The sequence below is a fragment of the Bombyx mori genome, chromosome 5 (genome assembly GCF_030269925.1).
Source record: "Bombyx mori chromosome 5, ASM3026992v2".
NCBI lineage: Eukaryota > Metazoa > Arthropoda > Insecta > Lepidoptera > Bombycidae > Bombyx > Bombyx mori.
Genome location: NC_085111.1, coordinates 8,434,814 through 8,448,347, shown reverse-complemented (window position 1 = coordinate 8,448,347; position 13,534 = coordinate 8,434,814). Strand labels below are relative to the sequence as shown.

Genomic DNA, 13,534 nt, shown 5'->3' with positions numbered 1-13,534 from the left:
TAGTGAATAAAACTAAACTACTGAACTGATTGCAGGCTAAGAAACTGAAGTTAAACACAAAACTAACCGACGAGTTTCGAATCCAATCCTAACATGAAAATTGCTAGTAAATATATCGACCATGGCTGTTGCATATTTCCAGTCACACGGACACTCAAACACTCGTGCCCTCTTTATGTATAACCAAAGGGATCCATCAGAATCTGCAAACAAAGAAAAAATCTAAATCTTTGTTACTACATACTTACTATGTTATTGCACACTTCTGATTAAAAATATGTAGTCTCTACGAAAAAGTTAGCGATAGCCTTATGAGTCTTCAAGAGATCGAAATAGATACATTTAATGAGATACATAAATCTCACTCCCAACTAATTGATTAAAACGTCTTGTATTTAATGGGTTTATTATTGGCTCTGACATCTTAGCGCAATGGGTGTTGCTTTTTGATGACGTCATAATAAAACAAAATAAAGCTTTACAAAGTAAAGACTTTATCAGCCGGGATAAGTATAGTTTGGAAGATTCTTATTTCTAGGGCAATTATTTAATGAACACTTAAAGAATATATCATTCAATGAATTTGGCATTCATGAAACTAAAAAGTTCATGTGAAGCCTCATTCAAAAGAATATTATGTGTGGTTGCGTTAACATAAAAGTCAAGTACAATATGGTTCCATAGGTAATTTCTATAAAGCGGCAAATATTCCCCATTATACTATCGATAACACGCGGCGATGTTGCAAATAAGGGTTACAGAGGCTGTAAGCAGGTAGTCATTTTTGTACCTTATGCGATCATTCAATAATGATTTGAAGTTATGAGTTTAGCTTATTTGTTTAGTGGTCATTGTGACAGCGAAATCAGGTGGTATTTTTTGCCAATAAACAGAAAAAAAAATACTGCACTCTTCTTCATATCTTGTTATTCTGTTCTTATCTTATCTTTATTATCTTCTTCTGTTTATCTTTCAGCCCCCAGACGTCCACCGCTGGACATAGGCCTCCCCCAAGCTTCGCCACAAACATTAGACCTGCGCTGCCTGCATCCAGCGGATCCCCGAGAACCTTAGCAGGTCGTCGATCCATCTTGTGGGAGGTCTACTTAAGCTGCATCTTCCAGTATGCGGTCACCATTCGACAACTTTTCTGCCCCAGCGCCCATTTACTCTACGAGCAATGTGCCCTGCTCACTGCCACTTTAACGCGCCTATCCTTTGGGCAATATCGGCTACGATGTTTTTCCTGCGAATCTCCTCATTACTGATTTGGTCACGCACATATACTCTTTGCAAGCTCTCTTCATTGCTCTTCGGGTGTTGGCCTTTTCTGATAAGGCCCATTTTAAGCGATCACGTATCAGTGCTATGGTATATGTGTCATCACTGGCAACACACGCTGCTCAAAGACTTTCGTCTTAAGAGACTGTGGTATTTTTGATCTGAAGATTCTACCTAATTTTCCGAAAGCTGCACATCCAAGATGGATTTGACGATTTATCTCCTAACCTACACTACTAAGAAAGGTTAAATGAAGCTATCCACGTATTGATTGAAGTGATTGAAAATTAAAATGTACAAGGGCGAACTTAACGCCATGCAGGCATTCTCTTCCAGTTAACCCTAGTTGATGAAGTGAAAGATTCAAGAAGTGTGTAGCTGTGATAAAGTTAATACATGGCGATAATTCAAAGAATTATAGTAGACATGAGTTAAAATAAACATTAGGTTATAATAAAATTACCAAAATAAATACATAGATTTAAAGATATACATACAAAATATATAGATAAGTAAAGCATATCAAATATCAAATTCGGTCGCTCAGCTGGCGATCTTCTTGTATACCTTACTCACAGGTGGGCTGAAGCCTTGGAGAGCAAGGGCGAGGCTCTTGCTGTGAGCCTTGATATCGCGAAGGCCTTCGACAGGGTCTGGCATAGGGCACTTCTGTCGAAGTTACCATCTTACGGAATCCCCGAGGGTCTCTGCAAGTGGATCGCTAGCTTTTTGGATGGGCGGAACATCACGGTCGTTGTAGACGGTGATTGTTCTGATACCATGACCATTAACGCTGGCGTTCCACAAGGTTCGGTGCTCTCCCCCACGCTTTTCATCCTGTATATCAATGACATGCTGTCTATTGATGGCATGCATTGCTATGCGGATGACAGCACGGGGGATGCGCGATATATCGGCCATCAGAGTCTCTCTCGTGGCGTGGTGCAAGAAAGACGATCAAAACTTGTGTCTGAAGTGGAGAACTCTCTGGGGCGAGTCTCCAAATGGGGTGAATTGAACTTGGTTCAATTCAACCCGTTAAAGACACAAGTTTGCGCGTTCACTGCGAAGAAGGACCCCTTTGTCATGGCGCCGCAATTCCAAGGAGTATCCCTGCAACCTTCCGAGAGTATTGGGATACTTGGGGTCGACATTTCGAGCGATGTCCAGTTTCGGAGTCATTTGGAAGGCAAAGCCAAGTTGGCGTCCAAAATGCTGGGAGTCCTCAACAGAGCGAAGCGGTACTTCACGCCTGGACAAAGGCTTTTGCTTTATAAAGCACAAGTCCGGCCTCGCGTGGAGTACTGCTCGCATCTCTGGGCCGGGGCTCCCAAATACCAGCTTCTTCCATTTGACTCCATACAGAGGAGGGCCGTTCGGATTGTCGATAATCCCATTCTCACGGATCGTTTGGAGCCTCTGGGTCTGCGGAGGGACTTCGGTTCCCTCTGTATTTTGTACCGTATGTTCCATGGGGAGTGCTCTGAGGAATTGTTCGAGATGATACCGGCATCTCGTTTTTACCATCGCACCGCCCGCCACCGGAGTAGAGTTCATCCATACTACCTGGAGCCACTGCGGTCATCCACAGTGCGTTTCCAGAGGTCTTTTTTGCCACGTACCATCCGGCTATGGAATGAGCTCCCCTCCACGGTGTTTCCCGAGCGCTATGACATGTCCTTCTTCAAACGAGGCTTGTGGAGAGTATTAAACGGTAGGCAGCGGCTTGGCTCTGCCCCTGGCATTGCTGAAGTCCATGGGCGACGGTAACCACTCACCATCAGGTGGGCCGTATGCTCGTCTGCCTACAAGGGCAATAAAAAAAAAAAAAAAACATTATATAATCCACAACATACTACAAAACAATCAAGCAATATTTGTTTTTAAGAAGAGATCATGTACATTCGCTTTCAAAATATTTTATCTCAATATAATATCGTATCGTATCACACTCATCACTTTTCATTATTATTCTCATAATCCTCTCGCAGGTCTGCTAGAAGAGATTTCTTAAAGAAATAAGCAGTGCTTTTGTACATAATTTTCTTATTACTCTGTACTATGTCTTCTTTTTTGTGTGTACATAAATAAATAAAATAAATAATCTTTTTCTTGGTAAAAATACTTTGATGCGATAAGTAATTTTGTAGGCATTTCTGATGTCTATGACAATGTGGCAGTGACTACTGCCCACTGGGTGGGTGGAATGCTCGTCTGTCTCCAAAAGTAATAAAAAACATATTATTATTTATAATGTTCTCAAACTACTTTTGTAACTTATTTCGTAGCTTGAAGTTTTTTAATTTTATGTAACTTCTCTCTCGACTTGTTTGCACAACAGTTTTATTTTCGAAGCTAGACAAATCTAATTTATTAGTCAGGAAAAAAATGTCTTTGTTCATTGTCCTTCAATAATAACGATAAATCTGGCTATCGATTTGAATCGAGTTTATTTGGAATGATCTTTCTTTGATTAGTTTCTAGACTAATATGTAGACATCTTCGTAACGGGAGCCCAATATAAACGACTTTTGAAGTCATCGGTTCCCGCAAGATAAGATGCCCGGTGCATTCGTACCTAGGGATCCGACTGTGCCAGTGTTCAAATCCCTCAGATAGGTAAGAATTTTTCTGATGAAATATGTGATTAATAAATTACTGGTGGTAGGACCTCTTGTGAGTCCGCGCAGGTAGGTACCACCACCCTGCCTATTTCTGCCGTGAAGCAGTAATGCATTTCAGTTTGAAGGGTGGGCCAGCCGTTGTAACTATACTTGAGAACTTATATCTCAAGGTGGGTGGCACATTTACGTTGTAGATGTCTATGGACTCCAGTTACCACTTAACAGCAGGTGGGCTGTGAGCTCGTCCACCCATTAAAGCAATAAAAAAAGTTCATGTTAAAGGATGACTTCCACGGTGAAGAAATAGCATTGTGCACAAAAATAGAATCCGCCAAAATTATAATTTGCGTGATTATTTATGGTAGGGCGTCTTGTGAGCCCGCACAGATAAGTACCATCACCGTACCTGTTACTGCCGTAAAGAAGTAATGCGTCTCGGTTCATAAGGTGGGACAGACCACTATAAAACAGAGACTTAAAATTCATATATCAATTAACGTAATCGATATAAGCTCCGGTGATAACTTAACTTCAGCTGGGCCGTAAGCTCGTCCACCCATGTTAGAAATTAAAAAAAAAACAGATTCTAGCCATACCCTCATACCCGTACTGAAGCTTTGACACTTGCCCTGGAATCGTTCAAGCGAGTACGGATGTGATTGCGCACCGGTAACTACTCTTCCGTAAACGTAATAATCTTCGAGAAAAACATACTGTCAGAGCAGATACAGCTTTTATTGTTATTACGATGGGCGTCTGTCACGTTTGTACTGATAAAGAAATACTCCTGCTTATTATGATGAGAATTCCCAATAAGTAAAAGAATCTTTGCAACAGAGTCTTTGAAAATAAAAATGAAAACATTCTGGAGTTAAGGCTCTTTAGAGTCTCCTTTGCCATTGATAGGAAATTTAGCTAATGGTGTATTTAGTTTTGAGTGGTTACCAAAGCCTATAGAAATAATAATGTAATTCTCCGTTTAAGCACAAATGTTTAAGGTGTCAGGAACTAGAAGGAGAAAGCCCTGAACAAAGCAGTCTGGAGAGATATACTGGACCAGGCTAAGGCCCACCCTGGGCTGTAAGGTCTAAGATTATGATGATCAACTATACGGACTTATAGTAGCCTTAACCGAAAAAATATCCGCGAGTTAGAGGCAGGAATAAATTTGAGAAGATAACGGAATACAACAGCAATAACTAGTCATCATCATCTGTAGCAGCCGTGTCTGTAGTCTCACCTAGTTTCCTAACTACCTCCTTAATTCGTGACACCATCTTAAATATTCGGAACGACGAGAGAATTGGTCAGTAACTGCTATCACTGATACCCATAAGCGACTTAATCACTCATCAACCAATGGACAGTAGATTGAACTGCCTGCTACGGTTATAAATAAAGAGTTGCAAGTCCATACGGATGGATTATATCTGACCTATTTCTGTCACGATGTAATCATACACAGGGGCTTAGGAAGTAAGCCGCTGTACTCAAATAATTGAGACTACAGACGCAGGTGTCAGAAGTTCCATGTTTGATGTGTATGGTCTCCGGTAACGACGGGCCACTTCACGTGGATCGTCAACTCGTAAGTACAAATTAGCTAAAAATAAAGCTAAATACATATGTTTAGTATTAACTGTTAATATGACCCCTATTTTTATGGAGGGCTGAAGATATTGTGCCTTTTTGCACAGATAATATCTTCATTTAGCCATAAAGTAGGTACTCGAGGCAACTGGTGGTAGGACCTCTTGTGAGTCCACGTGGATAGGTACCACCACCCTGCCTATTTCTGCCCTGAAGCAGTAATGCGTTTCGGTTGGAAGGTTGGCTGCCCTACCCGTTGAAACTATACTTGAACCTTGAAACTTATATCTCAAAGTGGGTTTACGTAGTAGATGTCTATGGGCTCCAGTAACCACTTAACACCAGGTGGGATATAAGCTCGTCCACCCATCTAAGCAATAAAAAACCTATCTGAGAGTTTTGAGACTGAAGAAAAAAACCATAAGTTCAGATAAAATGGTGGTTTGACGAAGCATGTTGCTGATAACTTTATTTCTGTAATCTGACGAAGCATGTTGCGGATAATAACATGTACTTTTAGGTTAGGAATATTGTGTTCTTTTTTTATAATAAATAAAGTTTAAAATGGTGTCTTCTACTCCTTATCTCCAAATAACGCCTGCATAAATCCTGTAACAGCGTTTGGAGACAAGAATCTATAGACATCTTAGCTATCGTTGCTAGGTCATCAAATCCACAAATTATATGTCACACAGTTTCGACAGTTGGTGCAGTAGGTCCTCCAAAGTGCGAGGCATTCCTGAAAGACTCTTTGAGGACCCCAAGCAGACATTATAGTTTACTTTCACAAAGCCTTTTAAGAAACAAGGCTTAAAACAATATTAAAACATTAAAGGCTTAGTAGTTACACAAAACAAATGAAGTGGCAAAATTATTATACATTTTAAATCAAAATAAGGCAAACATTGTCGGGCCACAACATTTCAAAATGGCCGTATGTAAACATTGACCTTTAAAGCTTACAATGAAACAAATGAATGTGAACGCCGTGGAAATATTGAACATTTTCCTAGGCCGAATATTATAAATTGTTAGTTTTAAGTAAATACATAAAAATCAAATTTGGATTAATAACCGTTTTGGACATACTTGCAATATTAGGTGATGATCACAATATGTCGTAATATTATTTAAATCAAATTTATCGATCACGCTGACTCGGTGGTGTAGTTAGCATTCCTAATTACTGAGCCGTGTGTCGGGTGTTCGATTGGACTGCAATGACGACCTGGTGAAGGTCACAGAAAGGTCGGTGTATGAAGACAACTCAGGATCGCATATTGTAGCGAGCCTTGGGGGAAAGCTCATGTCCAGCAATGTACGTCTTGCATTATGACGATAATTAGTTCAGATTTAAAAAAAAGAGTCTATGCTTTCTACAAAAAGTAGAAGGTAATTACGTGTAACGATTTTGTGTTTACGCATTGAATTTCTGTCACGTAGAAAACGTCGACAAGACATGTTGCGAGATGGAATCGGCAGGTACCAAATATCCTCTCTGTTTCTGGACCGAAGCAGTCAGTCTTATTCAGAAAACTTAGAAGTTAATAAATGATGAAATATATGATATTAAATTTAACAATAAACGATTATATGTGACGAATAGCACCGATATTTTTTTTGAAAATAGATCAAATAAAAAAAAGTAGATTGAAATAAATGCTAACTATCAAAATATATACTATCTCTTGGTTAACTCCTCAAATTGACCACCAACTTTAGGATTTGTAATATCATAAGATCTATATTAATAACTGAAGCTATTTTACAAGGATCTCTTTGATGTGCATTGTCTTGAGCGACCTGTTTTAGACTACAGTCTAAGTTGGCTGTGTTAACAAACTTTGTGAACGCCGGAAACTTCGCACCGGCCGCTAAACTCAGTCTATGCCTAATGTTTATACTGAGTACACTGACTTCGGTTGTACAAGTAGACAATTATGGAAGAAGCAATGTAATGTAATTCAAACCATATTACCATAAATTATATCATTACACTAAAATTGGAAATCGTTTTTATGCGGTCGCATTTATGTAAATAATTATTATATGTACATACTTAGATGTATATATTATTTTACATTCTTAGTAAGTTATGTATGTACATATTATGTAGTTAGATATGTAGGTACATATAATAGAATTGTACCTAAGGTCGTCAAAACTCCGGTGGGCTCCGGTAAATGAAAAATAAATTAGAAATGCTAAAGGTAAGTAAGTCACTCTATTTATACCTATAGAAAGTCACAATTTCTAGTTGCCTCCAAAATTTTGGCGGGAACGCGAGGAGTGAAGTTGTATGATTTGTTTTATTTTGTCTATTTAGTGTTTCTTCGGATTTGAATATGTAATAATGGTGGTTTATTAACTGTTTAATATCTGTGAAAGTACACAAATGTGGGAAAATGAAACAAAGCCGCCGGACGTAACTTCTCGGGATCCTCAAAAAGTCAACTGAAAAAATATTAGTAAATACCACCATTTTACTGAGATTATATTTCATCCCATATCATCTCATTTCATTTCACTCCATAATATCATTTTTCATAAAAATATGAATATAAATTAAAATAAGATATGACTTAAAGGTTTCAGTTACCAGGTCATAAAATCCCTTGAAAATTATGATACATCATGGTTTTTAATGGTTACTTGAAGTGGTTGAGGATAATCACATTCATGTCTGTACCCTCAACGTTGGACGCTAAAAAAGTTTCGTTTACAATCATGATCGCTATCGGATGATTAATTGACAAATTTAGGTTGATAACCGGTAATGTCCAAGGGAGATAGCACTAATAGAATTCAATTAGTGGATTGTTGATGTACTGCGGGAAACTTAAAAACAATTAGCGTCTGATATTTCTGGCTTCCGTTCGAAAACTTTCTGCGCCGGATACAAATATTTGAACAGTTGTTAGATAAAGCACGAAATTCGAACACGCGTCGGCTTCGATTTCAAATTTTACAAAGACCACAACATTGATATATTTTCACAGCAAGTCACACTCGGTAAACTGGCCTCAAATTAGGATTCCCTGTACTACGGAAACCAGAGACTGATTCAAATATGCATGTACATATATAATGATATTAGGCACTTCAGAATGAATTAACAATAAAAGGCTTAACTGCGTTTTCTATTATATGTATAATAAGAAAACAACATTTAAAGCCTTCTCTCTTAACACTAATCTCTTTTAACACTAATATAAAAAATTAAACAGTAAACAGTATTAATAAACTCTACAAAACTGAGCTCTCTTTTTTCTCAATAACAGACTTCATTCTATGACACAGAAGAAAAATCATTTTTCAAAACTAAAGAGTTTTAAATAATAAAGGTTTTTCTTTACAAATATATAGATATTAAACACCTAAGCATAGAGCACACAAACCTGTTCATCGCACGCCCGATGCGTGAATCGAACTAACGATTCACCGGGGGCACTAACTACCGATCCACCGTCAGATGTATACGGGTAGCCGTTCAACCGGGAGATCCGTAGCTACTGCGTGGGCAGGTATCGTGGGCTGTATAATGAGGATTAAGCTCGATAGAAGAGAAATCGAGAAAAAATACCGTGACAAACTGTTGAACATGTTCAACCTAATGTCATTTGTTAGCATCACCCATAGACACCGCAGGGTGTATTCCGGCATCAACCTTGAGAATTGCGGCCTAAGTCTTAATTTTATCTGTCCCGGCTCCTTTTTTAAATGAAATACGTACCACTTTAGGGCGATAACGATAAATGGAAGATTTTCCACCGAACGAGCGAAATTGTCCGGTAGACCAGCAGCCCAAATATTGTTGCCTGAATATTTTATACTTATCGTTGGCAAGATTTAGCCATCTGTCAAGTATCTTGTGTTTAATGATGGCTACCCGCACATACTTATCACAAGCTGACGAATGACTGCCTGGATGATGGAAAAATTATAACTTGCGTAATTATTGTAATCTTGAGTTGAGAGCTCGCATAGGTAAGTAGATCTACAATCCTGCCTATTTATATCATAAAGCATGCCGTAATGCATTCCGGTTTGAGGGAAGGGACATTGATTATACTATACAGTTGTAGTTAGGCGTCATATCTCAAGATGAATGGTGGCTTTCCCTTTGTGATGTCTGTGGGCTCTGGCAGCCACTTAACACCATGTGGACTGTGGGTTCGTTCACCTTTCTAATAAAAAAAAGTCGTAAACTACAATTTTTGCACCCGCAAAGGACATATCAGACGGTTTTAGATTTCATCATGACATTTACATTAATGGTACTTTATAATCTATATATTAATACGTGAAGCAAAAACTTTGTACCCCTTTTCACGAAAATTGCGCGGACGGAGGAGTATGAAATTTTCCACACTTATAGAGAATATAGAGAAGAAGTGCACAATGCTAATTTTTTTTTTAAATAATGCATAAAAGATACATTAAATCAATAAAGAAAACATTACACACACTACATACCATGTATTTGACGCACACACGCATGCATAATATTTATTGTCAAACTTTTGTTCTCGACGTCTGTGGTCAAATTGAGAATAGATTAAATATTGTTTGTCTTTATTAATATTTTTTATAGTGTAGCTTTGGCGAAATTTGTGATTATAGAAGTATAAAATACAATCATAATAGTGTACAAACTTACAATTCCAATTAATTATAGTCGAATTTCGACTACTGCGGGACCTCTAGTTATTATAAAAATACAAGAAATAAATAATACTGAAGTCATAATACTCGCTTGTGGCGTTATCTATGACCCAAGCGAGCAATGAATGAATTTTATCGAGAAGCCGCACCGTTTATGCCCTATTAACAAAACGCTACTTCTATACCGGACCTAAAATCAGCTGAATTGCGAAAGCTTCTTAAGATGTTGATGGAAAGTTTACGCTATCAAATTACGCAATCTAAGGACAAGTACATATTATATATCTGAACAGTTATCATTATCATCGCTGTACCTACATAAACAGTGCTCCTGAAAGCACAATAGTTAAGTAGAAGTATTAATGTAAGCACCGAAAATACCATCGTAAGATTAGGATTAGTCCAAAAATTGTTGTATACACTAACTTATTAACCTGAAGACCAGCAATAACAATATCAAAGTCAAAACACTACTTTTTTTTTTGTTGCTTAGGTGGGTGGACGAGCTCACAGCCCACCTGGTGTTAAGTGGTTACTGGAGCCCATAGACATCCACAACGTAAATGCGCCACCCACCTTGAGATATAAGTTCTCAAGTATAGTTACAACGGCTGCCCCGCCCTTCAAACCGAAACGCATTACTGCTTCACGGCAAAAATAGGCAGGGTGGTGGTACCCACCCGCGCGGACTCACAAGAGGTCCTGCCACCACTAATACACACAAATTAAAACTTTTATTTTTCTTTTGAAAAAAATACCAAACTCTTTCGTTACTCACCTTCCTCAGCAACACATTTGTCATTACTGTTCATATAATATAGCAGTAAAAGTATTTTAGGTTTTCGAAAAAGTTTTTGTTTAGCGCGGCAAGTTTGAGAGGGCCGGAGGGAGCACGCGGCGCGAACAAACGAACGGCAGAGGCGAGGGCGCGCTACACACTGAGGCGCCAGTCTCCACCAACAACGATTGAAGCAGATTGTTCATTCAGTCCATCGCTCTGTCGTTATTCTTATACGCAGATGTCCATATAATGGGGAAGATAATATGAAGCCGATGTCACTTAGAAAATATTCTTGTATTTCTTTCCACAAACCTAAATATTTTACTGGGGAAATTTAAATTGCGTTTTATGGTAATTAATGGCTTGGCGTTAAAGAGGATTCGACATGAATATATAGGAAATTAATTTACGATGCTATTCCAATTTACAATACTACCAAAACATGTATTAAAATTCCATTGTATACAAATACTGTAATTACAATTAAATTAATCTTCTCATCAACTCTCGAGAAATCAAACGACGCCAATTAGTACCTTTTCATTAATTAATCTTGATATCAACAACAATTTTGATCTTTGACCAACATTAATTACTTTACGAACATTGCAGTCCTTTTTGCATTATAATGATCTATCCGAATCTAATTTGGCTGACTTACAAATCTACCAAATTAATTGAATGAAGATGGAATAATTAAGGCACTTTCCGCTAATTTCTTAAGTTATTAATCGAGTCGTTTGAAAAGACCGTCATCTGGTTGATTGAGCGGAAATGAAAGGTTTACATAAGTATGTGAGAATAATTGCCAGATGCTCTACTATCTGAGAGTAATTAGTCGCTCGATTGTAGTGAACAATCAAATTGTAATCTAGACTTTAAATATTCAAAAACAATTATTATGTACTTGTGATCTTACAAAAGTAGATTTTAATTTTTCTTTTTTTTATCTATTGGCTTTGGATTGTTGTATCCCTCGTGAAAGTTATTCATGTAATTCCAAGGAGACTCCAGTTGATAGCGGCGCATTTCTTGAGCATACTCGACGGGCTCATAAACAAGTTTCTTCAGCTCGTCATCGTAACGAACCTCAGTGTAGCCGATTAATGGAAAATCTTTTCGAAGGGGGTGACCGACGAATCCATAGTCAGTTAAAATCCTTCTCAGATCCGGGTGATGAGTAAACACAATACCAAACATATCGTATACCTCACGTTCGAACCAGTTGCAGCTTTGCCACAATTCGCACGCGGAGTGCAGCGGCGTTAATTCATCTGTGTAGGTTTTAACTCGAATTCGTTCGCCGAACCTTATACTGAGCAGGCAATATACGACTTCGAATCGAAACTGCCTCGTCGGAACGTCTATAGCTGTTACGCAGGAACACTGGTTGCAACATGCGTGTTGGTGATTGCGCAAGAAACTCAGCACTTGGAACAAGCCATCGGGCACAATGAGTATTTCAAGTTGATCGTTGAATTGCATCTGCACCTTCTGGACGTATTTCGGTAAACAAGCGGCAACGTACAGGCCGAACTCGTAAAGTCGTTGACGTCTCAAATTGTCGTGTTTCCTGAGCGTATGATTCTCGCATTCAACGGGCTTCAGACAAAACGGATTGCCAATTTGTACAGATTGTTTGCCGTCATCTGAGTGGAGCCTATTTGACGCATGGAATTGACGTCTCAAAATCGACGTGATAGATCTTTTGCTGTAAGACGAGAAAAAACGGTTCATTATTGACTATTGAATGCTTTTTTTGTGTAATAAAAACCAATACGGCTTTATGTGAATGTATAATTCGCTTCGAATTAAGTTTTTGACGTTTTTAGGGTAATGACACTCTGTCTTATTTGTTGTCAGTTGTCTTATTTGACAATGAAAATAAATCTATGAAAGAAATCTTTTCGTTTTAAGACTTTTTACGTTATTATTAGAAAATTGAAAGTTACATTGAAAAATGCCCACACATCCGAACGGAATCTTTAATCTAAACAAGAAAGTTCCAGCTTGGCGCTTAACTTTCCGGTTCCTTAATGATAATTACGGTAAAAGCCCACAAATTACTGTTTTTATTAAATTATGAAGACATAAAACCGTAGGCCCGGGATGTGGTACACGACTAACAAGGCTTTACTCTCCGTTCGGAGAAGTTTCCGTGTGGAAGTTTCGACATGTGTCCCGTAAGACTAGACGTCTACACACAAATACAATTTTAAACTTGAAACGTACGAAATTCGTATTACCTTTTTACACAGCTTTAAGGTAATTTCTATCAATATTACAGTTTCAACTCAATTAGTTATTCAGAAATCCCAATAGGTACGTAGTGTTACGACGGTAAGAGTAACGCCATCTATCGCCAAATAGCCAAAACGAATATCAAAGGAATCTCGTAACGCCGAGAAAGATCGAAGAGTACAACGCCATCTTTTGCCAGATAGCGGAAGAACACATCGAAAATACTCGACTTGTGTGGAATGTTCTCGATAATTCTAGGAATGTCGTATCGACTTGAAATGCGTTGCAGAGATGGCACAAAGCAGTCAGTAATTGGTTTTCAAGGCGAAACAGCGAACGGATCACCTGAAGC

The 13,534-nt window shown here is 38.4% G+C and overlaps 2 protein-coding genes across 3 annotated transcripts in view; both read right to left on the bottom strand.

Annotated features, from left to right (window-relative positions):
• Positions 1-11,133, bottom strand: part of LOC101742310 (lachesin) — a 36,422-nt gene extending 25,289 nt beyond the window's left edge. Inside the window, exons 1-2 of one of the 2 annotated variants that reach the window (XM_012693892.4) lie at positions 10,939-11,133; positions 68-203 (exon numbers count right to left, since the gene is read on the bottom strand). In XM_012693892.4, the coding sequence (XP_012549346.1) occupies positions 68-134 (67 nt within the window). In that variant the 5' untranslated portion in view covers positions 135-203; positions 10,939-11,133. Of the gene's footprint in view, positions 1-67; positions 204-10,938 lie in introns of those variants that run through there. The other variant, XM_062668647.1, reaches the window with a different exon arrangement.
• A 225-nt stretch (positions 11,134-11,358) lies between these two features.
• Positions 11,359-12,800, bottom strand: LOC101741361 (NADH dehydrogenase [ubiquinone] iron-sulfur protein 3, mitochondrial). Its single transcript, XM_004930184.5, has one exon. It carries the CDS (start codon positions 12,676-12,678, stop codon positions 11,872-11,874), a length of 807 nt encoding a protein of 268 aa, XP_004930241.3. The 5' UTR covers positions 12,679-12,800; the 3' UTR covers positions 11,359-11,871.
• Positions 12,801-13,534: the final 734 nt, after the last annotated feature.

Coding starts and splice junctions, on each gene's coding strand:
- LOC101741361 (XM_004930184.5), bottom strand. CDS start 12,678: ATGAACCGTTTTTTCTCGTCTTACAGCAAAAGATCTATCACGTCGATT.